The 27281-nt window shown below is 42.8% G+C and overlaps 1 protein-coding gene across 3 annotated transcripts in view; it reads right to left on the bottom strand.

Moving 5' to 3' along the window:
* The window catches only part of Tmem178a (transmembrane protein 178A), a 55268-nt gene that overhangs the window by 11158 nt on the left and 16829 nt on the right, over nt 1-27281 (bottom strand). For 2 of the 3 annotated variants that reach the window (XM_076942350.1, XM_034513758.2), the window contains exon 2: nt 2535-2648. In XM_076942350.1, the coding sequence (XP_076798465.1) occupies nt 2535-2648 (114 nt within the window). Of the gene's footprint in view, nt 1-2534; nt 2649-6191; nt 6290-27281 lie in introns of those variants that run through there. The other variant, XM_076942351.1, reaches the window with a different exon arrangement.

The following is a 27281-nucleotide window of genomic DNA, read 5'->3' as shown; positions in this document are numbered from 1 at the left end:
TACTCACGCTGCCCATCTTCTGGATATTTTACTTTTTCACTGTTCTGTCCTTCCTGCTTTTGCTTGCGTCTTTGTTTGGAACAACACATTCTTCTTAAAACAACACACACACACACACACACACACACACACACACACACACACATCCCTGCATCCTCTAAGGCCGGGCAACAAGTTTGAGCAAAATACACATGCAGTAATACTTGGCAGATTGCAGGGTTTGGAGGGTGGGCTTCTCCACTGCTGTGGAATACCTAGGGCACTAAGTGGAGGGAAGACGGACTACAGTAGCTTCCAATACTGGCCATAGCATCTTAGCCACAGGCAGCTTTTCCTATCTCCTGGTTTTTTTGGGGGAGGGGTGATTGTTATTTGTTTTTCAAGACAGGGTTTCTCTGTGTAGCCTTGGCTATCGTGAAACTCTGTATAAACAGGCTGGCCTCAAACTCACAGAGTTCTGCCTGCCTCTGCCTCCTGAGTGCTGGGATCAAAGGTGTGTGCCACCATCCAGCTTTGTTTCCCTAGTCCTTACAAGGGAATCCTCATTTCTAGCTCAGAGCTTTTAAATTATTTTAATCTGAATTAAAACGGGGCTTCCCCCCACCCAGAATAGAAAATATATATCACGAAATAAGGGGTGTCCATAAATAGTAACACTTTAAATATGCTGAATTAGTATTGGTACAAGGGAATAAATAGCTTAGCATGGCCACATATAAGGACAAGGACTAAGAATGGCTGTCATTTGCTGCGACATCCCAGTGCCCCGTGATTCAGAAGTTCTATCTTCTGTGGGTACTACAAAACACAAAGGTCAGACATGACCCACAGGAGCCTGGCATCAGCTCCAGACACGTCGTCTTTACTGGTACATAGGGTACAGATCAGCAAGGGTGGCTCTCTTAGAAACAGGCATCTGAGTGTCAAAAGCACGCTTCTATTAGAAACTCCCCCCAAGGATAATTAATGTTCAAATCATTGCCTTGCTGGGTAAAGAGGCCCGGACTTGTAGAGTTAAAGAAATGAGGTTCTTTGCAAGGCTCTGTGATTTTTCTATCTGACCAAAGTCGATAATAATGAGACTGGTCTTCATAGTCAGTGGAGACAAAGAACTCCAAACATGCTCACAGAAGGACTGCCACTCAGGTATGACTCAGTGGGTGCTACTGACAAGTGCTTGTTCAAATTTGCCAGCAAGAAAGAACTTGAAAGAAGTCTATCATGTTTTCATAAAATAAAGCACATTTTATCCATTCAGTGACTTTTTCTTTTTCTTTTGTTTTTGTGAAACAGGGTTTCTCTGTAGCCTTGGCTATCTAGGAACTCGCTCTGCAGACCAGGCTGGCCTCAAACCTGAACAGAGATCCTTCTGCCTCTGCTGGGGATATGCCTCTGCCTCTGTGGTGCAGGCTGCACCACCACCATCTGGCATTTATCCAATGACTTTCTAAGTCCTAAAGTAGTCATCAATATTTATATGAGATGCCACCTTAATGATGTATGGACCTCCATGTTTGTAGTGAGAATCGAGACACAGCCTTTCATTCTATATGGTGATGTACTCAGAGAACAGGACAGTATCCGCAGCGGCTTTCTCCACCAGACAATGTGACTTTGCTGCTTGCTCACTGGAAAAGACAGCACTGCTGACTTCTGACTCTGGGGCGTACTGGAAAGAACACGGTGTCCTGTTTTGCTATCATGTGCCACTCACCACAAGGCAGCTTGAACCAAGGAGTTCCAAGTAAATACCCACCCTTTTTTGTTTTGAGCTGCCCGATTTTATCTAGACTTTCAACATTTCCTTGATGATTAAAAAGATTGGTTCTTTCCACAGAGATGCAGAGAGATAAGAGACACTCTCTTACCTTTGAGAAAACTGTCATAAATTCATAAAGATATTTCAGCAAAAAATGCAATGATCTGAGCTAAACACGGTGGCTAAAATAAGTGTTATATAAGCAAAGCAAAGATGAGGGCAATTAAGGAACAGTGTTCAGGTCAAGTCAGTATACTGGCTAACTTGGTTTTTAAAGGAGATTGAGTCAGGTTAAGAAGAGGAAGATGGCTGGGTGGTTATAGTAAAAATCTTGCTTTTGATGGTCTGAACTTGGTTCCCAGGACCCAGGTTGGGTAGTTCACCACCACCTGTAACTCCAGCTTCAGGGACATCTAGTGGTACCTCTGGCCTCTTGAACTCCGTTGCATAGATCCCCTTACAATACACATAATTAAAACTAAAACTAAAGCTAAAACAAAACAAAACAACAAGGTTCGATTACCTGAAGTTAGTTAGCAATGCTACTTGGGTAGACAACCACATGGCCCTGTCGTGTACCTCACACCTGATTTTTCTCACACTTGAATTGTAAACACTCGGTGTTCACAGAATAGCGAACAGATGCTTGGGATGTCTGACCATTCAGTTGGGCCCAGAGGGTGCAGAAGATGAACAGTTTTCTATTCAAACATGAGAGGGTGGTGGTGGAATCATTGTCTTTTTCTTTGTCTAATTCTTTCTCAGGAATACTTACGAAGCAGGTGCCATTCATCTTGCTGGATTGTCTTGGTTAAATTGAAAGGGATGTTTCTTAAGCGGATTGGCTGAGAAAAGTGGTACTTGATTGCTGTGCATCGCTGTGCAATACCTTGAGAGAAAGAAAAAATGCGATTTACTGGCCTTTTCATTTGTAATAGAATTCTGGAGCCCAAGGCAGAATAATTTATTCCTAAACCAGGTTGAATGGGGAAGGGGCAGGGAATCTCTTGATTACTATCATTAACAGAGGCAACTCATGGCAGTGAAAACCAAAAGCTTGAAATAGAGTTTTAAAATCACATTCCATTTTAAATGCATTTTTATGAGTGTGTGTGTATATATAGATACACATATATTATTACTAAATGCTTTTCAACACTGAGTTCATATGACTTAAGTGCAAAGCTATCAAGGGGGGGAAATGTGTTCAAGTGTACAAATGGTTGAAGAAATCCAGCCTAGAATTCTAAATTAAACCTTGAACACCCTGTTTGAATTTAATCTAGTCTCAAACCCTCAATTAAGTTTTTCCCCAAAATTCATTAGTATATGTGTTATTTGGAAACTAGAAGACATTTTTCCTTAGTCAGCTTCTACATGGTAGCTTAGGAAGTAATTATAATTGACAAACAAAAGTCTATTTAGTCTTCCAGAGGCCGTGTCATCCCTTAATATTACTGACTTGAACTATGAATCTTGAGAAAGACATTAGTCTTGACAGAAAAAGAATTCTTTTCTTCCCCTTAACTTATGCCATAGCTGGTCCCATATTTGATACCTGCATGTGTAGTCATGGGGTCATGTGCACCTGTCACCCTCATCCTACATACCCAGTGTTTTCACTGACTGGTGTCTATTCTTCTCTTTCTGGCCTTCTGAATCCTATGAACAGCATCTATCTTCTCTTAAAACTCAGCAACAAACAAAATGAACTTCTCTGTGTCAGTCATCTTGGCCAGTTGTTTAGATAAATGCATCTCATTAAACCAACCTTAAAAACAGTGTGTGTGTGTGGGGGGGGAGGATGTTTAACCACAGCAGCCATTAACTAGAGAATCCTCACAGATGCTAATTAATTTCTAGTGAGTAGACAGACTCCCAGAAGTAAAAAGGCAAAGTGAATTTAAAAAAAAAAAATCATAAAGTGAAAGGAGATTAATCTTACAGAAATAAACACTGGGCAAACCTATCAAACACTATTAAATTGGACAGAAAAAAAGTCATAGGAAGACACAAACTCAAAGGCTATCTCAAGGAAATAGGTGAGCTAACCTGACTGTATCTATAACAAGAAGAGAAATGGAGTTAGTAATTAGCTTAATGCGCCGGGCCCTATGAGGTAAAGCGCAAGACTTGCCTGTTGAGTTTTTCCAAATGTTTAAATAAGAATCAGCACTCCCTCAGACTCTTCAAAAACTAAACGGAAGTGGAGGAAATGCTCCCAACTGGATCTCAAATCAAGACATCACAAGAAAGAGAACTATGTAATATCCTATGTTTCGTGTTTGCATACATGTGAGTGCACATGTGTGTACATGTATGTAAGACCAGGAACGCCTCGGTTGTCATTCCTCAGGTGCTCTTTGCCCTTCTTGTCCTCTCTCCATCTATCCATCCTTTTCTTCCTTTCTCTCTCTCTCTCTCTCTCTCTCTCTCTCTCTCTCTCTCTCTCTGAGACAGGACCTCTCACTGGCCTGGAACTCACTAATAGACTAGCTAGACTGACCAGCCAGCAAGTCTTCAGGGATGAACTTGTTTGCAGTTCCAAGTGCTGGCAGCACAACCTTCACCATCCCACCCAGCCTGGTTCTTAATCTCCACCCTACTTTTAACAAACAAACAAACAAACAAAATCATGGATTCTGCAGATCAAAATTGTATCCTCTTACACAATTCCAGGAAAATATGCCACATTCTTTGATATTTTTCTATGCAAAAACCCCATTACAATATTAGCAATCTGAACTCAGCAGCATTTTAAAAAGTCATGCATCATGACCAGATGAGATACATTTCGGGAATACAAATTGGTTCACTATACAAAGTTCAATTTATGCAGCATATCCTATATGAACCAGAAGACAGAGATGATCTGAGCCTCCCAAGCACACAGAAAAAGCATCTAACAAAACCTCCTTGAGGGTTGGGGAAATGGCTCAGCAGGCCAAGGGCTTGCCCCATCAGCATGACTGGAGTTCAAATCCTCAACACCTACATAAATACTTGTTGGGAATGGGAAGCCCACCTGTAATCCCAGTTCTGGAGAAGTAGAAAGAGAGGGTCTCCAGAGCAAGCTGACTAGCTGAACTGTTGGAATGGGCATGCTCTGGGTTCAAGTAAGGCGCCTTGCCTCAGTATCTCAGGTGCGGAGTAATTTATGGAGATTCCCAACATCAAGCTCGGGTTTCTACACACATCCACCTATACTTGCACTTCCACAAGGGAGATACCCACACACCACACACCACACACCACACACCACACACCACACACCACACACATAAACATACAAAAAGAATCCAACTGACGCTCACCGACGACCCCAGGTATAATTATTTCCACTAAACAAAAAAAAAAAAAAAAAAAAGTCTGAAGTTCAGAAGTGAAGTGATTAGCCTACCACAGTACAACAAAGTAAGCCACTGTAATGTGTATGCAGTTGGACAAACAGAATTCTTTAACTTTTAGAAACTTGTGCTAATTCTACAGATTTCTACAGTTATTGCTATTCTAGAAAATAACATGGTCAATTCAATATGAAAAAATTGATTTTTTTCCAATTTAGTACCAACATGAGAGCTGTTGGAAACAAAGCTGCTCCCTGGCAGAGGGCTGTGTCTGTGTAGTTTCCACACCTGTCTATACATGTTATTTGAAGATTAGACCAGCTACATGGCTGACTCCATGGCTTCCCTACCTGCATCTCTTAGAAGCTGCTTCTTGCTGGTGATGAGGTGTGGAGTTGGAAAAGCAAAACAAAAGCCAGTTTTCTCAGACTCAGAGGGGTTCGCTTTAGAAAGACTTTTGCACTTAAGGAACTGTGTGCTTCCTTAAACCACTGCAAACATTCCTAGGACTGATTCTCTCCTCTGTGCCTTGACAGTACCAGGCAGGACCCCAGAAGGCAAGGCTACAGGGAGAGGGCAAAAGCAGGCTGGTGTTCTACTGGCTGGCATGAGAACTGAGCCTAGTGTTACAAACATCACCGCACACACTTTCTTCCCCTGGGATCTTAGTCTACACTTAATTGCAAAGGATGCTGGCGTGAGCATCAGAAGATGGAAAGGAGAGGGACCAGATCTAAGAAGCAACACTCAAAGGTCTCAAAGATTAGAGGTCTGGTGGTAAAGCCCTGACATCCTAAGCTCAGTGTACAAGAAAATGTCCTATGTTCCCAGTGCTCCACTCCTGGGGGAAATGATCAGAGAGACTCTGGACTTTGGCAGAGCTAGAAGAGAGTGTGTGAAGAATGGATCCGAGGCCAGCCACAAGACTTCTCATGTCCCACTCTCAAATACGTGTTCCACTGTCACTGCACAAAGTGAGACAGACTGAGAGGAAGATATAATTATTAAGGTTTGACTTCCCACAGCCCATGCATTAAGCAACAAAAATGACACAGAAAAAGACCTGCTGGTGTGCAGTGGCTCACCAAAGCTATTGATTAAGGGAGAAAGACATGGACAGTCTACATGGATGAGGATGAATTCCATGTGGTGATGGTGAGGCGTGATACTGGCAAGATCCACTAGGAGGCGTTAGATTCCGGTGCTCTCAAAGCCACGCAAGCAAACTGAAATCAACCTTGAGTTCTGGGCTTAGAAAGGACGAATCTGGCACTCTGCAAAGGAACACAGAAAGCATGAGCTCATAGCACCAGATGGCATCGCACAATGAGGGGAAGAGGCATGCAGAGGGCTGAAAAGAACAAGCCGTGGTCTATATTTGGTGAATAATTAGCTTCTTACAGGGCCAAGTAAAGCCACTTTAAGGGTGCTAAAAACCATAGAATAAGATATATAAATAAACATGTTCTACTGGATGAGGAATGGAGCCTTTGGTCTGGTGAATTGTTCCTGTTTCTACTGCTGACAATGGTGAACTAGCCCCAAGCTAGTGAATTGCAAGGACCCACACTAAGGTTAAGTAAGGGAGAGACACGGCAAATACAAAATGTTACAGAACTCACGGTAATTCAACATCGAGACATTATTCGGGCTTCGAACCTGGACAGAGCATGGGTTTGAATTACAGCTGTGTGAACATATCAAATAATTTAACCTGTGTCTGAGTTCCCTCTCTTGTAAAAAGCAGAGGCCTGATGGCCTAGACTCTTTAGGATTATTGTGAAGAAAGCAAAGCCCAACCCAGGGCTTAGCCCTTCATAAACCTCAACGCTGGGCCACGAATCATCTCTTGGCACGTGCTCACATTCATTAGACAGAACTGCTGCCCCATACTAGGAGGCCGTACCCTAAATGGCCTTCGCAGATTAGCTCATGTGTACAAAGTGATTAGCAGAACCATGCAACAGTTGCCTGGGCACTGATCCAACCACTGGCTCCCACTTTCCTGTCCACTCTAGTCTTCTGTGCAAGAGTCCCAGCACTGCGTTCTTGCAGAGATTGCCAACTAAAGTCTATATCACTCTTCTCTCAGACATCATGCCACAGATGTGCCACTGCTGCTCTAATCTGCTATGTGATCACGTATGATGTCTGAAGCCTCAGTGATCCATGAGAGGGCTGGAGAGATGGGCTCAGAGATAGGTTTGTGGTTAAAAACACAGGCTGCTTCTATAGAAGATCTGGGTTTGATTCCAAGCACCCACGTGCTTGTAAATCCAGTTCTCAAAGATCTAGTACCCTCTTTTGGTCTCCGGGAGCACCAGGCACACACATGGTATACAGACAGATATACAGGCAAAACACCTAAAAACCTTCCTTCAAAAAATGAGTTAAATGTAATTTGCAGGCATCTGAGATTTTTCTACATCTTCCTGCATTTTACAGTATCACAATGTTATATTGCTTTTTAATTTTTTTAAAGATTTGTGTACTTTTATTTATGTGTATGATTATTTTGCCTGCACAAATGTATGTGTACTGTGTGTCTATTACCTATGAAGGCCAGAAGAGGGCACTAGATACCATGGAACTTGAGTTACCGATGGCAGTGAGTCACAGCCTGGGTTCTGGGAATGGAACCCAGATTCTCTGGAAGAGCAGTAAGGGGCCATCTCTCCTGCCCCACCCCCCACCCCAGCTATAGTTTTACAACTCCCATTTTTGATAGGGTCTCTTTACGTAGGCCTGATTGGCCTGGAGCTTGCTATTAGACCAGGCTAGCCTCAAACTTGTGTGACCTTTTAGCCTCTAGCTCCCAAAATGCCAGGATAAAAGTTTTGTGTCACTACACCCAGCTTGTGTTGCTTTAACTTAGTAGCTGTGAATGTTCTACTTGCCATAATATAGGTATTTATTTAAAAATAAAGCGCTTGGCACATAGAAGTGTTACGTACTTATTTATTACATAGCTTTAGTGTTCTGCCAATATGCCAACTTTCAAATTTTGACAACCAAAAAAAAGAAGAAGAAGAAGAAGAAGAAGAAGAAGAAGAAGAAGAAGAAGAAGAAGAAGAAGAAGAAAGAGAGAGAGAGAGAGAGAGAGAGAGAGAGAGAGAGAGAGAAGAAACTCTCTCATGCTCCCTCAGTGCATGATATCAGGGTTTCATTATTCTGTGTATCGAGTCACACCATGAGAATGTGTGAACAGCTTCCCATTGAATGAAATCTCTGCAGCCCTACCTTACTTACACTGGGGATGATTCCCAGAGGCCACTTCTGTCCTTCTTAAAAGTATTCCATTGAAATGCTGTGCCTGTCTCCATGACCCTCCCTGCCCCCACCATTCCTGCAATGCTCCCAAACACAGCTCTAGCTTCTTGGGCTCACGCCTTGGCTCTTTTCTTTGCTCTTTTCTGTGGGTCAGAGAGTCGCCCTCTCTGCTCATGACTCGATTCCCTTATGAACAGAGGAATGGCGGCTTCTTTGTCAGAGTGCGGCATCTCTCAGATAAGTCTGAAAAGGGTATGGTAACAGCGATACCTCCAATACTTGAGAGTCTCTAGATGACAGGTCACGACAGTGTGCACTGTTCCTAAGACACTTAAGGGCCACTTGGAATTCCATAAGTGGTCCACAGACAGAAAGTAAAGAACTCTTTGTTTTTCAAAAGCTCTGCAGTACACACCCTAGTTTAAAGGGGAGATCAACCCTAGGGTCACAGGCCAGGGCAGCCGCTATGTTCTTGTCAGAGAGACTTCATCTCAGAGTGAAGCAAGTGTTAAGCAGATGAAAGAAATGTCCCCCTCACTGTTTTCTTTATCGAGTGCTGACTTGAATAAGCTAAGTGCAGTAACCTTGGCGGATTCTACTGACTAGAGAGCCTCGGCCAGCTGAAAGCACCTTCTGGAGGGCAAACCCATCCAGTCTCTGTACTGAAAGGAGGGCAAGCAAGCAGAAGTGTAAATATGAGTAGGGTTGCCCAGAGGAAAGAGAATCTACATGCTGTACAATTCCAAATTTCCTAGCAGTCACATTTAAAAGTAAATAGAGGTGTTAGCTTTATTGTTATATATAAACATAAATATGCAATTTTGCCTTTTGTTTATAACTCATTTTTATTTTGGGTGTTTTATCTGCATGTATGTCTGTGCAAGGGCGTCAGATCCCTTGGAACTAGACAGTTCTGAGCTGCCCTGTGAGTGCTGGGAACTGAGTAGTCAATATTCTTAGCCGCAATTTTGCTTTTTTGTTTTTTAATATAGGGTCTCATATAGTGCAAGGTTGGACAGAACTTCTTATGTCTGAGGATGACTTTGAACTTCTGATGTCTGAGGATGACTTTGAACTTCTGACCCTCCTGTTTCCACCTCCCAAGTGCTGGGATGACAGGCACACAATATCATGCCTTGTTCTATGTGGTGGGGATCAAGTCCAGAGCTTTGTAAATGTTAGGTAGATAGCTACCAACTGAAGTATATATTCCCAGCCACATTTGATATTTTAAACATATAATCGACACTTTGAAGCTGTTTCCTTGAAAATTCTATTCTAACACTATTATTCTATTCTAACGCTATTTTGACATACTCTTTTGTCAGTAAGTCTCTCTCGGCACATCGATTTTTAGAGGAGTTTCATGTCAGTTGCTCAGTATCCTGTGTGGCTGACAGTCATCACTGCAGCAAGAGAAGAGGTACAGAGTGCTGGACAGTGTAGAAACTACCCCAGCATGTCAAGCACCTAAACAAGAATAACCCCGTGCAAAAGTGGAGGGTGTCCTGTCCTTCAGGTTGGGGTGGCAGCCAGCCACTGGCATGGGACATTCAGGTCTGATGCTTCTTTAGTGTTGCCATTACATTGTGTCTACAGTAAAAGTAACAGAAGAGAGTTGGGTGTGGTGGCCTAGGTCTTTAATTCTAGAATCTGAGTTTGAGGCCAGTCTGGTCTACATAGCAGTTTCTAGACGAGCCAGGGCTACATAGTGTGACCCTATCAAAACCAACCAATCAACCAAACAACAACAGTAATAAAAATACACCAGCAAAAAAAAAAAAAAAAAAAAAAAAAAAAAAAAAAAAGCAACAAAATGCCAGAAATTCCCAGTTTCTCAGAAGCATCACAGTATATAGTGAGAGGCTTAGCTGGCATACAGGATTTGAAGTTAAAGAGTCTGATTATGAAAGATTTCAGCCCTAGCTAGTGTTTTCCCCAACCCTGGCTTCTCTTCCTCCTCCTCCAGCAGGAGACAGGAGAACACAAACCACGCCAGTCCTTTGTGCGAAAGAGGACATCTTCCCTGCAAAGGCACAGCTGACCAGAACCACCTCCCACCCTCCAGCTCCTTCCCCAAGTCTCAGGTAGAACTGAATACAGCCAGCAGCTCAGGAGATGTTCAGCCCAAACACACTGAGGCATCTTCCTTTCCCAAGGACACCATCTGTGCCACAGTGGTCAAGCCAGTGGTCACAATTGGCCACTCTTGTTATGTTCACAACACACAGACCTCAGAGAGGTCAAAAAAGTCAGAACAGAAGTATCTGAGCAGTGCTTGGGTTCGGTGGTGTGACTGATGCCTACCTGAATGGACAACCTCTTGAACCAGTGGCTCTCAACCTGTGGGTTGCCACCCCTTTGGGGATTGTATATCAGATATTTACATTGCAATTCATAACAGTAGCAAAATTACATTTATGAAGCAGCCATGAAAATGACTTTATGGTCAGGGTCACCACAGCATGAGGGTTACAGCGTTAGGAAAATTGAGAACCGCTGTTCCAATCTGAGGAAGTTATCATGGTTTGAGTAAAATCTGCACCTTCTTCCTTCTCCAGCATGGCTCTTTCAAGTACTGTGAATATCAGTGATTTAAAAAAAAAAAAAAAAACTGCAAGGTTGCAACTTTATGCTCAAAAATACGGAAAAAGCCTGTGAGTGCATTCAATATGTGTAAGCAGTAGCAAGTGTGTAAGCAGAACATTAGCTTTGAACAACAAGCCCAAACACACAAGCATGCACTTCCTCATTTGTGCAACAGGTGATGTGTGAAACAGTCCCAGAATTATCATTAGGACCAAATGAGCCAATAGCCCATGTTTAAGTAAAGGTCCCTGTCCATGGACTCTCTTTAGAAGGACCAGCAGGGTGTGAACCAGACTGCAGTAGTTCTAAAGCTTTCATTCCCATCCCAGTGCTTAAGAGAAAATAAGTGGCCAAGTAGCAATCGCTGGGTTCCCTTGACAACAAATATGTTTATTTTGGTAAAATACTGTAGCATAAAATTCACTGTCTTCATTGCTTCATTGAACAATTGTGAAATTACCACAATCAAGCCACTCAACATATCCATAGACTCACCATTACCTGGATTAAGAGTGTGTGTGTGTGTGTATGTGTCTGTGTCTGTGTGTGTGTGTGTATGTGTGTAAACATTTAGGATATACCACTTCACATTATTTAGGATATACCACTTCACAAGTATACAATACAGTACTGTTTCCCAGTGCCCTGAGCTATACACATCACAGAAACCTATTCATTGCATGTGGTAAGTAACTTATTCTTTTTTGATGCAACTGTAAGTGGGGATTGCTTCCTGTTCTAGATGGTTTGTTGTTAGTATAGAGAAATGCAATTGATTTTTATATATGTGGATTTTCTATCTAAAACATTCTTTGGCAAGTTTTCCATTTTCCTCCTGCTATTGATTTCTCGCTTCATGTCATTGTAGTTACGAAGGACAACAAAATTTCATTTCCACGCTTCATCCTGTCTATAGGTCCCCCTGTGTTGCCTGTTTTCCTTTGTCAATCTAAGGCGTTTGTTTACTTTGCTTAGCTCCACTAGTTTTCATTTCGGCCCATGTTGCCTGTGGTTTTGGTCTTCCAAGCTAAGTCTTAATTTTGTTAAGACTCATTTTATGGCTGAACGTGTCCTCTATCCTATTTACACCATAACATTGTGCCCCTCAGTCACATCTGTCTTATTTTGCCTGATACCAGCTCCCAGAGCCACGTTCTGTTTTCTGTTTCTCTGAGTTTGATTATTTTGGGTTCCACTTAGAAGTGGGATCATGTGCCACCACAGTTGTTCTGTCCTGGCTTAGCATGCGACACAGGTCCTTGGCGTTTTGGAAATGGATTTCCTTCTCTTTTAGGGCTAAATAATGATGCTTTCCTCAGTCAGTCATTTGTTGGTGGATATCACATTGTCTCTCTATCACAGCTATCCTGAGTAACACTGTGAAGAATATGAGCAAGCAATAATCACTTTGAAATCTTAAGTTCTTTTCGACAAAATAAAGCCAAGTGGCTTTAAATTTGGAGGACTCTCTGTTGTTTCCCTTTGTGGGCTATCGACTCCCTTTCCCACTGAGTGCGCCCCAGCACTCCATCATCTGTGCACCCTGTCCAACAGATGTCTCTTAGATTTAAATGCTTCCCTAAGCAGCATGGCATGCTGCAATCTCTTGGTTTCAACTCCACCATTTGATTTCCCCGTGGTTGATTAGCCACGTTAATCACATTTTCATGCACACGCTTACCATTTATATATCACCGTTTGTCTGCTATTGAAATTTACAATTCCTTATACATTTCACATATTAACCTCTTCAGACATTTTATTTAGAGATGTTCTCTCCCTTTCTGGAGGTTGCTCTGCACTGACTGGTCTCCTTTACTGATAGAAGGTGTTTACGTTGCTTACCCTCACTCTTTTACCTTTGCCCACATCACCTGTGATTTTGGCTTCATAGCTGAAAAATCATTGCACAGACTAACATTTAGAAGCTTTTATTTCATTCCAGCATTGTGCAGTTTGAGATCTTTTCTTATTACGTTTTGTTTAATTGTATGACTGTCTCTCTGAATGTATGTATGTGAACCTCATGCATGCAGTGTCCACGGAAGCCTGAAGATGGTGACAGAGCCCTTTGAACTGGAGTTAGAGAAGGTTGTTACTATGCGTGTGCTGGGACACAATCCCAGGTCCTCTGTAAGTGCAGCAAGTGCAGCAAGTGCAGCAAGTGCAGCAAGTGCAGCAAGTGCTCTTAACCCCCAAGTCAACTGTCCAGCCCCTGAGTTTTGAGGTCCTAACTCTTTATGCCAACTTGGGTTGAGTTTTTAATACAATAAAGGTATTTTTTCTATTTTATTCTTTCATATATAGACATCCAGGTTTTCCACATTATTTATCCCAAAAGGGGCATCTTTTCCCCACTCACATTCTCGGCAGCCTTGTGCAAGATCAGTTGTACATACTGTGTATGTTTACATGTGGGTTCTTTATTCTGTCCCACTGATCAGTCAGTCTGGTTTTAGGCTAGGACCACATGGTCTATTTAATATAGCTGTATGATATAATTTCAAATCAAGAAGTGTGATGCAGTCCATCTTTTATTTTAGAGTCTTTTGTGGTTCTAAGTCAATGTAAGAACTTCTTTCTCGTCCTGTAGAAAGTGCTGGAGCGCTGGAAGGATCTAACCAGGTGTAAGGGTCACTTATGGAGAATTTCGAAAACCTAATCTCCTAATCCATGAGCATAGGACATGCTTCCATTTTATCGGTGTTTTTCAAATGTGTTAATGTTTTACAATTTTTGGTGTACAGATGTTTTCATTCTTTGGTTAAATTTATTATTTTATTCTTTTTAATGCAGTTAGTTGTAAATGAGACCATTCCTTTTTTCTATTATAAATGGTTGAGTTGTAGCGTAAAGAAATGCAATTGGTTTTTATATATTGATTTTCTACTCTCAAACATTTTAGGGGCAAATTTTTCTGTTTTTGCCCCCACTATAGATGTCTCATTTCATAGTATTGTGGTTACAGAAGATGCTGTCATCGCAACCTTTTCTCAAGACGTGTTTTGTGGCTTATCATGTTATCTGGTCTGAAGCATGTCTCCCAGGGGGATGGGAAGAATGCCTATTCTGCTACCCTAGGGTTACAAGGTCCATATCTGCCTGTTAGGTCCATTTGGCCTATAGTGGTGTTCAAGGCTGCTGCTTCTTCATTGATTTTCTGTCTGAATGATCTGCTTCACTGTTGAAAATGCTGTAGGCAAGTCGCCTACTATTACTGAGTGGCTACCTACTTCTTCCTTCAGTGTTATTGACATTTGCTCTATATAGTCAGACACTCCAATATTAGGCACATATGTATATGTGTGTGCCTGTGTGTGTGCCTGTGTGTGTGTGTGTGTGCCTGTGTGTGTGCATGTGTGTGTGTGTGCCTGTGTGCATGTGTGTGTGTGCCTGTGTGTGCTGTGTGTGTGTGCCTGTGTATGTGTGTGTGTGCCTGTGTGTGTGCCTGTGTGTGTGTGTGCCTGTGTGTGTGTGTGTGCCTGTGTGTGTGCCTGTGTGTGTATGTGTGATAGTATTTTTAATTGTTAGGTCCTCTATCATCAGTTACCTTTTTATTTCCTGTGATGTTTTTCATTAAAGATTATTTTTTATCTGATAGAAGTGTAGCATGCACATTTGAATGTGAAATGGAGGTGCCCTCAGAACTTAGAGGCATCAGATTTCCCTGCTGCAGCAGTTACCAGAAAACATAAGTCACCTGACTTGGATGCTGGATACACAACTTGGGCCCCTGTGAACATAGTATGTGCTCCTAACGTCCGATCAATCTCCCTAGCCCCAGATTTTGGGGGGGTGTCTCCCATCATTTTAAAGCTTATTTATTATTATTATTATTATTATTATTATTATTATTATTATTATTATTATTTTATGTGTGTGGTTGTCTTGCCTGCATGTATGCCTGTGTTATGTCATTATGCTGTTCAGCTCCATAGTTTGGCTCTTTCTGTGCTTTGTGACCTCGATAAGCTCGTCATTCCGCTCAGCATTGGTCTTGTTGGCTTTGTTGCAATGCTTATGTGAATTCTTTGTCAGGTAACTTAGCAATCTCCATCCAGCTGGGAGTAGCCCCGGAATATTTATTTGGTTCCTTTTACAGCATTGCATTTACATTTTTTTCATGTATATCTAGTGCCATCTGCCTCTTTCAGTCTTTACGGATTGGCTTCAGAGAAGGCTGTCGCCATCGACAGACTCCAAGACCCTTTAGACCTTCTTGTGGAATCCTCTGATCCATCTACTGCTTTTCCTCTTAAAGATAAAGTCCTAGGATTGCTGGCCATTGTTAAAGCCCACAAAATCAGGCCTTTGCTAACAAACTCCAATTTATTTTCCCTAGAGACATGTCTTTTTTCTCCTAACAGGATGCTGATCTTCTGGGTTACAACAAAGGTATTTGTGACCTTGACTTACCTGAGGGACAGGAATCTCTGATTCAGCCATCTCGCTGATGCTACTCTGTCTTGATGACTTTTGCATATACACTACTCACTGGTGCTAAGAACCTTCATGTCGCCCTGCAGCCATTCCCACCATAGCCTTCTCAGCTTACAAACTGACGGTTTCCTTATCGAACAACACTTTACAACCTGCCCCTTTCATACCCCCATGAGAATCACCATCCTGACCCGCCTCTCTCATACCCCCATGAGAATCACCATTCTCCTTTCTGCTCCTACGTCACTCATAACCACTGGTGTTCAGAAGTCAATCATCACACCGCTTTTTCTTCACTCTGTCACTTACTCATTAATTCAACAGATTTTCTTTTGCCAGCGTCCCTTACTTCCTGACTCTAGAATTTGGTACCACAAAGACTAAAAGTTAAAGAAGTGAAACTAAGCTAGAACTTAGGAACAGGGAGGGAGAGAAGGAGGCAATAGGAGATCAAAAATTCCTACCTCATGGTGAGCGATAACCATCATGGATTTAGTAATTTCCCACATATGCAAACAAAAACCACTTCGTAGAAAAGGCTACCTGTTTTAGGCCAGTTGACAGTGTTCTACAGAAAGGTGTCCTAAAGCAGTGTGCTGCCTGCTCTTCTCCACGTGTCTAGATAGCACCTTTCTAATTGAGCTATACTCTTTGAAGTTTGCTTGCTTTATAGAATAAACCCTGGATCAAGCCAAATTAACTAATTACTACTGTTTATGAAGACTAGGAAACGACATTCAGTATGCCTGATTTATGAAAATGCAGTCAAGGGCAATCACTCTATTCACGTTATAAAAATAATTTATGAATCTTTGCTACAGTGGACAATGTTCTCTTGTCCCTTTCACCACCAGGTGGACTACTAGATTTACGATGCTTACACCACAGGCACACCAAGATACACAGAAACCAGGAGTCCACTTACAGCTGGCCTTTAAGATCTAAGGAAAGTCTATCAAACAGGGATAGGAGATAGCTCAGTAGGTAAAGTAATGGCCACAAAAGCATGAGGACCTGGGTTAGATCTCCAGAACTCACATAAAACAAACAAACAACAAGAGAAGGCTTGGTAGTGAACACCTGTCATCTCAAAGGCTGGGAGGCAGAGACATGAGGCTCCCAGTGTCTGATGAGCTAGCCAATCTAGCCAATCTGTATGTTCCAGGTTGAGTGAGAGACCCTATCTCAAAGAACAATGGAAAGAACAAGACCCCTGACATTGACCTCTGGTCTCCACATGTGCATGTATGCACTTGTGCACACACACACACACACACACAGAGAGAGAGAGAGAGAGAGAGAGAGAGAGAGAGAGAGAGAGAGAGAGAGAGAAATCAAAGGATGTACAAGAGAACAAGGTGGAACAAACAAACATAATCTACAATGTGGGGAGAAGAAATATTCTAATATTCCAGCACACAGTAGGATAACCATGGTTAACAACAATTAATTATTTTAAAGTAGCTAATGGAGAGGACGGTGAACATCCTTAACACAAGGGAGTGATGATTGGAATTGATTAACACACATTGTATGCCTGTGCTGAAATGTCACACTGTGCCCTATAAATATGTATTAGGAGTCCATTAAACTATTTTAAAAAGAGAGTTTATTGTATAGCTGGGTTTATAATCGACAGCCATGCACTCTTGGGTTTTTATGGATTGCTGAAATCAATTTTTAAAAATCACATACAAATTGATTTTAAACAATATTTTCAACTTTTTCTAAGCAATAGTCAAGCATAAAACTAAGACCTGAAATCTTTTTTACATCTTCAGCCCACTCTCTCGTAGATAGATTGCCTTATAGATACCAAAGGAATAGAAGCAAAGAGATAATAATATCTACCAGGGGGTTCTTCAGCACAAGGTAAGGCTGGATTCCTTACCTTTGATGGCAGGAGCCTGATACATAAGAAGCCAACCCCTGAAGCCATTAGTGGCAGCAGCAGGAAGTGACAATCAGAGACAGGACCCTCTGGCTTTGGCTACCCTTGTTACTACTTCCTATGTATTGTGTTTCTTCCAAACAGCTCCGCACAAGTCTGGAAGCCACTACATCAGCCTGGTGCCAGATAAGCACTCTTCTGAGCCCACCAGAGCGCTGACGGCAAGAGTATAGAGAAGCAGCAATCATGCTTTTTTACTCATTACAGAACATGATATGCTCTGTTCAGAGCTCCTTCTCTACAGCCCTGTTACCTACCTGTGGCAGACAGTCTCCCCCTCTCACAAATAAAGAGATAAAGCATGGGCACTAAGGAGGGCTGCTCATGGCAACACAAACAAACAGCAATGGTTACAATTTTCTGGGGGCTTCCTATATAGCGAGCTCCATGCATAGAACTTTAATATCTTTGTGACTGGCTCTGTTATCACCTCTGTTTTAAGTGGACACTGCAGCCTGGAGAAGTTAAACAACTTGCCTAGTGACTTCCTAAAGTTAGCCTTTTAGTTAAGATCAAGTGAAGACTCAGGATAACAAGTGATCCCTTTCATCAGCCTCTCCTTAGCAAACCTAGCAGGCCTGACCAGAAACAATCACCGTGATCGCATCTCATCTTGCCTAGTTAATTCTTCTAGGTGGACAAGGACAGAGCAGGCAGGCCCACACCAAGGTCAGCTTTGCTTTTATCGTATCTGTCTACACTCCTGTCCCATTTTGCGCTCACACTGATGCAGGGGGGCTGTCCTCCTCCAAGCTGAAGCAGGAAGGAAAAAAGAGTTCATCGAAACCACCGTACAAAGACATCTTGCCCTGAAGGCAGAGCACGTTTCCAAGTACGGGGCACCTGACTGGGTCTGAGGCAAATGAAAACAAGAGATGCAGAAATGACCAGGAAGAGAAAAGATGTGGGAAGTGGCTGAGGGGAAGGACTTCTAGGGAGGTAACTCCAGAGAGCCATATACACACAAGCTCATCAGAGTGAGGGGGTGCCGGGAGGGTATTCTAACTGCAGTATGACAATAGCAAGGTGAAACCTCACAGTTTGACCAAATGAAGCTGAAATTTCCATATGAGAATCTCTGTTTGCATGGGGGGGGAGGTAGAAAACCTATCCCACAGCCCGTATACTTGCAAACTAAATTCTTTTTCTCTAATCTCTTCACCTATCCACACAGTTCAAACAACAAATAGCCAAGCGCGTGAGCCCGAACTGACTTTTGGTTCAGGTCCAATGCCAGCAGGAAGGGGAACTGTAATTTCCTTTGTGTTTACCACCTGTCCCTATCACATCTAGTTCTAACGAAGACATACACATTGCCTAATCAAGGACAAAGAGAGGACAAGACTTCTGGGAAATAATGTGGACTGGTCCTACCCTCACCCTACACTTTGCATCTCATAGTCTCTCTCTCTCTCTCTCTCTCTCTCTCTCTCTCTCTCTCTCTCTCTCTCTCACACACACACACACACACACACACTCAAACCACTGCCTCCCCCCCCCCCATCTCATCAGAGCGTGCTTACACAATGTTTCCAGCATGATGCAGCCAATCAAGCAAGGGGGAAAAATGTACCAATAAGCAGTTTTGCTTAGCATCCTTCACATTAGCTATTTGAAGGAAAGGATGTTAAGAACCAGCCTGGAAACACAGTCCATCAGAATCACAGAAGTCAAAAGGCTAGCGCCCATCTCCCATCCTTCCTGTCTGTCATCAACAGCTCTGCCGCCACCACACACACACACACACACACACACACACACACACACACACACACACACACACTTTCCCCACCAGCCCCATCAGCTTGGCTTCCTGCCCCCAGGCGCTTGCTCCGTGGCTCCGCCTCAGCAGCCAGTCTGCTCGCACATCAGCATTCCTCTCAGCCCCTCAACCCAGGGGGAAATGTTTCCAGCTGCCTCCTACTTAAGCATCACCCTCGGCACCATAAGCCTGAGCCTGTGCATAATTGACAAGGAATATGTTGATAAGGAATGGGAGCGCTCCAAGTTTCTGAAGGATAAGTAGGTAATTAAAAGAAAAACCTAATTTAAGAAAATTCTAAGGACTTTTTTTTCCTTCAAATCTCTCTGGCAACATCCTTTATGGATTATTCTGTTACCAGATGATTTCTGATTTGAATCTGTTTGTTTTTCAAAGCCTGGGGCTAGATAGCCAATGTTCTAGGGCATCCCACAGGCCTATGCCTCACGCCTGGGCGTAGCACAAGAGCCCAGTGCTGGGAGTGAAGCCTTTGCCTCTGTTTCTCCCTCAGGGCTCAGAAATAACTGTGTTTTCCAGTCTGAGCATCAGGTGACTTCCTGCTGAGATTCAGCACCGTGCTCAGGGGTACTCTGGCCAGTGGCTGTACATCTGGGTAGTATCCACCCTGATGTGCACAGAGCTTTAGTTGATGCTCTAGGTTTCTGAGAGCACAACCCATTGTCAAGATGCAAGCGAGCAGGGGAAGTCAGTTTCTGTGGATCCTTCAAGCTCCTGGCTGCAGCTCTTGGTACCTCGCTGGTTTAAGACCCACAGTGGGGCTGGGGATATAGCTCAAGTTGGCAGAATGCTTGTCTAGCATGTATAAGGCCCTGGGCTCAATCCCTAGTGCTGCATAAGCAGAATGTGGTAGTACTCCTCTGTAGTCCTAGCAGTTGGAGGTGGAGGTAGGAGGATCAGAAGTTCAAGGTCATCCTTGTCTACGTAGCAAGTTCGAGGCCATGAGGGATCTCAACTCAACAAACAAACAAACAAACAAACAAACAAACGGGAAGTGGAGCGAAACCCACAGTGAACTGGTCAGCTGCCAGTGTCTGTTGCAGGGAGACAAACCAACTTTGGCTCTACAAAGTGCATATCAGAAAGTCTGTCATTTCTCAGAGCAGACCCTGGACCTGTGTGCTCCCTTCCACATTGCCTTAGTCTGGGTGTTCAAGGGGTAAACAATGGACAGTAGCTTTATCAAATGCTCACTTTAGGACATGCAGAAAAATAATTCTGAATCGTAGTCATAAAAGGGCTGATAACTCAAATGTTTCTAAGACTCCCGGCACTTCATATTCATGACCATCTTTAATGGAAGCTTCTTGTCTTTATCCATTTTGTCTAATCTAATTTAACTAGTCTTATGCGGCCTTGGTGGAACACTTGTCTAACCTGAGGTATAGACCCTGTGACTTCACCCTCCCGGCACCCCAAGTCCCACTCTACACACAAACTGAATGTGAGCAAGCACAAGCTCTCCCTTGAAGAGTTAGGGGTCCATTGAAGGGCACTGGCAGTCCTGAAATAATAGGATGAAGAGATGTAAAATGACGCCTCCAGCACAGTGGCTCTCAACCCTCTCACAGGGGTCGCACATCAGACATCCTGCATACCAGATACTTACATTACAACCCACAAGAGTAGCAGCATTACAGTTATGAAGTAGCAATGAAAATAATTGGGGCTCGCCACAGCATGAGGAAGTGTAGTAAAGGGTCACAGTGTTAGGAAGGTTGAGAACCATGGCTCTGGCATAAAGGAGCAGCACACAGAGCTCTGGGATCAGAGAACAGGGAACTGGAGAGGCAGTAGGGGAAGGCAGAGGCTCCCAGCACGGTAGAGTTAACCTTCAACAGCGGGAGGCCAAGGGCTCTTGGTGGGGAGCAGCTCAGGCCTGGGACCAGAAGGCCTGTAGGCCTGAGGTAAGGAGAAAGAGGGGCACTGAGGTGAGTAGAAGCAAGACTGAGCTGGGGAGAGTCTGATGTCCAGGCTGAGACTTTGTGGCCTCAGACTGTGAGCTGGAAGACATGATCAGAATTGATGTTTTTTAGCAAACAAGCCAAAGCCATTTCACTCCATCACTAGCATGGAGGATGGATTGGGGAAGGTCATCGTGACTGAAGTGATAGAGATACACAGGCCACCAGAGAGCTGCCTGCAGAGGTTGCCAATGTGTGTGTGGTGGGGTGTGGTGTGGTGGGGGTGGGGGTGTGATGTGGTGTGGTGGGGTTGGGGGTGGGGGTGAGGTGGGGTGGGGGTGGGGGTGGGGATGCTTAGTTGCATCAGGAGTCAGAAGGAAGGAGCATCCAGACAGAGGAACAGCCACAAAGGTCAGAGGGAGGAAGTGTTTCTAGAAACTGTGGATGAGGCTCAGAACTGCTGGAGTGTGAGCGGGCAGTGATGGGAAATAATAACGTAGGCGAGAATGTCAGTGGAAACCAGACTGAAGATTTTTCCCTAACACAGCCGGACTTCATCCAGGGTTAGCAGGAGCCACAAAGGAGTCAAGATTCAGAGTGATAGATACATCACATTTATTTAAGAGAGCTGATTCTGTCAGCTAGTGGAAAAGATAGCAGGAGATAGGGAGTCAGAAAGATGAGCTAGCTGGGTAACTCTGCATCCACACGCTAAAATACTACGCAGATATAAAAAAATGATTAAAACTGTAAAATCCTCATGACTCACCGAAGTTGTGTGACAGTATATTTCGTATTATCTCAAATATGTGTGTATAGATGCACAGGAAGACTGGATTAAAGCAAATCCTTTAACAGATTTGTATAACTCATTTAGGAATTATAGATGACTTTTGTTTCCTTCTTTATAGTTTTTTGCAATTCCGATGCTGAATATATATTTATAAATTTAAATAAGAAAAACCCAGACGACATAAAATCAGCCCAGATGATCCTATCAAACTGATAGCAACAGTTTGTTTTGATAGCACCTGATATTTAATTACCCTAAATTGTCAGCTACAAGGTAAATACTATCCTTTTCCTTGCTCATAGAGAGAAAACTGAAAAGCAAGGAGCAAAATGATTCATTTAACATGACACGGAAGGCTGGAGGCAAAGGCAGACAGACATTAGGCAGTCAGGCATTAGGCAGACAGGCATTAGGTAGACAGGCAGGCATTAGGCAGACAGGCATTAGGCAGACAGGCATTAGGCAGACAGGCATTAGGCAGACAGGCATTAGGCAGACAGGCATTAGGCAGACAGGCATTAGGCAGACAGACAGGCATTAGGCAGGCAGGCATTAGGTAGACATGCATTAGGCAGACAGGCATTAGGCAGGCAGGCATTAGGTAGACATGCATTAGGCAGACAGGCAGGCATTAGGCAGACAGACAGGCATTAGGCAGACAGGCATTAGGTAGATGCCTGCGCTCTTCAGCTGCTTCAGGTTTTGGGTTTTTTTTTTTTTTTTGGCTGAGAAATTATTTGAACAAAACAGACCATGCATAATCAAATAATTAAGATAGCCAAAATAATTAGAAACAGCCCAATAGACTGCATGATTATCAGGTGAAATCAATACAGAAGGAGTCAATCCCGAGTCTTAGAATAAACAAGGCAGGCTACACTGTTACATGGATTACAGTTTCAGAGTTTTGCTTAATTAAGGAGGTATTTATGCTTCCTTTTCTTTGGATGTGAATATGCATGTGTCTGTGATGACCTGTACATACACACACACACACACACACACACACACACACACACACACACACAGAGGCCAGAGGTTGATCATGAGTATCTTCCTCAGCCACTCTTTTTAAGACAGTTTCTGAGTCTGAAAATCATCAAGCTCTTGGCACGCCCCTCCTTCTCTGCCTCTCTGGCACTAGGAATACAAATGCATGCTACCCATTCTAGCAAGCTCTTTACCTACTGAGCCATTTCTCCAACCCAAAGGTATTGTCTTTCCATTGCGTAGGAGGTCAGCTTTAGAAGTAGCCTGTACCCTGTGTTCATAGTCATCCACACTGACTGTGTTGAGTGAGAGGATGCCTGGCTCTGACATGCTTAGCTACAGTGCCAGCACGGGCAGCATGGGGGGGAGGGGGGAGGTTCTAGCTCTCAAATGGCTAGTCTCTTCACAGCTCTCCCAAACACTTCTCCATCACCCTCAGGAGCTACAAAAATCATCTGTGGATGAAGCTACATTCACAGATATGACCCCAACCATAACATTATTTTTGTTTCTACTTCTTAACTGTAATTTTGCTACTGCTATGAATCATTATGTAAACATTGGTGTCTTCCAATGGTCTTAGATGACTCCTGTGAAAGGATCTTTTGACCCCAAAGAGTCAAGACCCACAAGTTGAAATCCACTGGCCTACATGTCCCAGGCTCCAATGCTCAACTCTTAGTGAGCTCTCTTCTCCTGGGCAAGTGTGGGGTCCCAGAAAGCACAATGTCTAACTGAAAGGCATGTTTTTCCTCAGTTATGGACACCCATCAAATAGAAAACCATGAAGAAGAGTGAACATATTTTTAATTTTTTTCTTTTAAAAGTTTCAGAAAAGCTTAGAGAAACCCAATGATATGTTTAATGTGGCTTCCACATCCCCAAAATAACACTCTCGGCTTTGTTGTTGGATGGGTGAGATGAGACCAGGAGAAAGAGAGAAGATGGAGGAGGTAGGAGGATTCCAAAAATTGCCAGCTCTGCAGATCAAACAACTGTAGATTAGTCAGCAACCAACTTTATTCTAAAATGGACAGACTGTAGTTTGCAAGCAAATAAAGTATCTTTTACTTGTAAATACACAAAAAGTGAATAACCAATTTAAATTTTCTTAATGCATTTCAAGGAGTGCTGGGCTCAACGAGACAAAGATCCGGAAGAGCTCCAGCCTTCCAGGCTCCTCATCCATCCTGTGCAGCGACCGATCCCCTCCTCTGTTTTACCTTACCCACGTGGGGATGAGCAAGCAAGGCTGTAACCAGCTGACTGTGTTGGATGGCCCACAAATGAGATCTGGTTGCGCCTGTCAATCATCTGGACACTCTAACAGACCCTCTGGGTCTGCCCTTCATATCCCTCAGCCCTCCCATAATCCCTCGGATTCGGCTTGCTCTCATCTTCACATCCTTTAAAAGGAAAGCCACAAAGCTCATATTATTCTTAAACAGAAAATACCATATACCTTGACACTGTACTTAATACTTGCTGTGACATAGAAAAATACCCCCAAAGCTTCAGACAATGAGCTCCGTAAGTCTTCACTCAAAGAAGTAGCTTCTGAACTGTCGCCTGGGATCATATGCCCTAACTTCAGACATAATGTCAACTGCTACTTCTATGGCTACTGTTTCTTGACCATTAGAAATAGTAAAGTGGAGTATAAAGATGGAGAGCCAGAAACAGAGCATAGAAATCAGATTATATTGGTCAAAGCAGCAAACATAAAACCTAAATAATAATAATAATAATAATAATAATAATAATAATAATAATACTTGGAACAAGCAAAATCTTTTTTTTTTTTTAAGCAGACTGTGGCACCAAGTCTGAAGGCTCATCACTAAGTCTTGAAGCACATCACTCTTACACAGCCCCTCATTCCTTTGGGAATGCGTAGCTATTGCATCACATCATGTGATAACCTTGAGTCATGCAAAATTTAGATCTAGTGGTCTCCGTTTCAGAAGACAGGAACATGCACGACATGCTGAGTAGATTCACCCTTCCTGTTAGATAAAACAAACTCTGACGCACACAGATGTACGTTTGAGGGACTTAGGGAGCTCACCCCTGACTTCCTGGAGTCGTGAATAAATCATAGAATATAAGAGTTTGAAAATCCTTGGAAAGTATGACGCTTGAGCCTTTGGTGTAAGGATGAGGAATATTTTAAATGACTAGGCAATGTTCCGGGGTGCAGTGTCTAGTTCTCAGGGTTCCCCCCACTTACTAGAAATGTGCTCTCCATGGTACAGCAACAGTAACTGCCAGCAGCTCCCCATTATTCTCCCAAGCAGACATGCTTAGTCAGAGAAAGCATTTCTTCCCTCTCTTCATAAAAAGTCCTTTGAATTATGTGACATGAAGGCACTGTGTGGATCAGGGTACCATTTCTATTCCACCAGCAATGCGTTCTTATCGCCTGATCATTACAGACTAAGTTACCTCCTTCATCATCTCTTATGGATTTTAAAAGCTTCTTGCCTTCAAGAAAACAAACATTCTAGCAGAGTGAAAAATCCTAAGGAACATATTGAGAAATTCAGAAGCAAAGTGAAGATCACAATACATGGCTCAAGCCTTCATCCTTCCATATATGAATCTCTCCACCTCGTCTTCCCAGCACCTTTAGGTGCAGTTTGGTTAACTTGTATTGGACAGATTAATCTTTCTTGACTTAAATAATCCTGTGAGATTTTCAAATGACCACAAACAATGTTTGCAACAGAACAAGTAAGGCAGTATGCTCGTTACACACAGTATGACTATTGAGAGTGAACCTTACATAGTGTGTCTACTGGAAGTCTCATAGTGTCTCTCTCAATGACAACCAGCCAGACACCAATGCAGCTACTTTAAGATATTGATTTGTCCATCTTTAATCTGCTTGGTATGGAAAGACTTAAGAACAAACACACTGAACAGTCCTGACAAATGTCAGAGAATTAATTGCAGATCAGCAGTTTTAAGGGCTGCCTATGTTAACTAAAGGAGGTTGTTGTTGCTCAGTGTGCCTTCCCTCTGCACAAAGGAAGAAGCTAGAGTTTGAGAAAGGGGGCACCATGATCAAGTTTTCTAGTTAGGACTTTCAGTGAAATTAACTATTATGCCAATTTCATTATTCAGCAAACTACCTAGAAATATCATCAAAGGAGAAAGGAAGAAATTGAAATGAATAAGCAAGATTCATAATGTGAATTAAAGTCTATCAAATATAACTTCCAGGTATTTAACACATTAACTATCAGATTCAGAAAGTGTGCCAATAAAACTTTTGAGCAAAATGAGGCATAATCATGGTTTATGCAAATAAAATACTCTCATGAAGCACAGAAGGAAAGCAACCTAGACTCTTCCCTAAAGTAATAAGAGACAATAGAATTCTTCCTTTCATCAAAATCTTTTCAAAAGTTCTTCAGAGACATTTAAAATGAACTGGTAAGGCGAAATTTAAATTGGACACACCATGAAAAAAATTTCTAAAGTATATTCTCCATCAAGCATACACTCAAATTCCATCTCCTAAAAGCAGTTCCATCTTACCGATACATCCCCCGTGAACTCATCTACAGAGAAGAAATGTGGATGACTCAAGACTTCCAACCCAGTGGCAAACACTGTGTTCACAAAATACAAATGCTGAAATAGTACAGGGAAATCCTTATTTCTCTTTCAGTTCCATTGTGAAATGAAAAAAGAAAATTAGAGAAAAGAACACTCAAAAGCAAAGCAGTGTGGGTGAACGATTTGAAGAGGGACAGGTCCTAACGCCTGCTCCTGGAGACAACTGACCTTCTCATGGCCCAGCACTTTGCTAAGGTAATTAAGCTGCTGTCATCTAGGCATCCTACCATCGAAGTGGTAAACCCTGAAAGAGACCCAAAGAGTCTCTACTCACACCCAACCTCTGTCTACAAATGAGCTGAGATCTATAGAGGTGTGAAGACTAGCCCAAGTTCACACAGCCAGTTAAGAACACAGTGAAATAAGACCTCAACTCTCCTGACACCTGTCACTTCAATAAACTGTAAAGTAAACTTGCTGAGAGAAGACCACCCCAGGATCCCAGCAAAGCCCCTTATCTCCTGAAGGGGCAAGAGAGAAGCCTTCCAGCCCATGTGATTCTCCTTAGACACTTTCCTAGGAACAAGTTCAACAGCAGCAGACACCAACCAGGAGGCCTCCAGCAACTCTCTCCTGCCATTCTGCTTTCTGGCTATGGGAAGCACATAATTGGACTTGCAATAATGTTATTGAAAAAGGAACATTTAATCAGCCCAGTGTATGAGAATATGCATAGAATGAACTTGGCAAAATAATAGCACTATATTGTATTCCTGTGATTTGAAAACCACCTGATTTATCCTTGTAAAAGAACAAAGGGCCAATTCCTGGAGGTAGGAGCTTCCTGTGTGGATACACAGCCAGGCAGGAAAACCCAAATAGCCTCATGGTCCT

The sequence above is a fragment of the Arvicanthis niloticus genome, chromosome 11, assembly GCF_011762505.2.
Source record: "Arvicanthis niloticus isolate mArvNil1 chromosome 11, mArvNil1.pat.X, whole genome shotgun sequence".
Classification (NCBI taxonomy): Eukaryota; Metazoa; Chordata; class Mammalia; order Rodentia; family Muridae; genus Arvicanthis; species Arvicanthis niloticus.
Note: the sequence above shows the minus strand (reverse complement) of the source record. Positions and strands in the feature narration are given on the sequence as shown.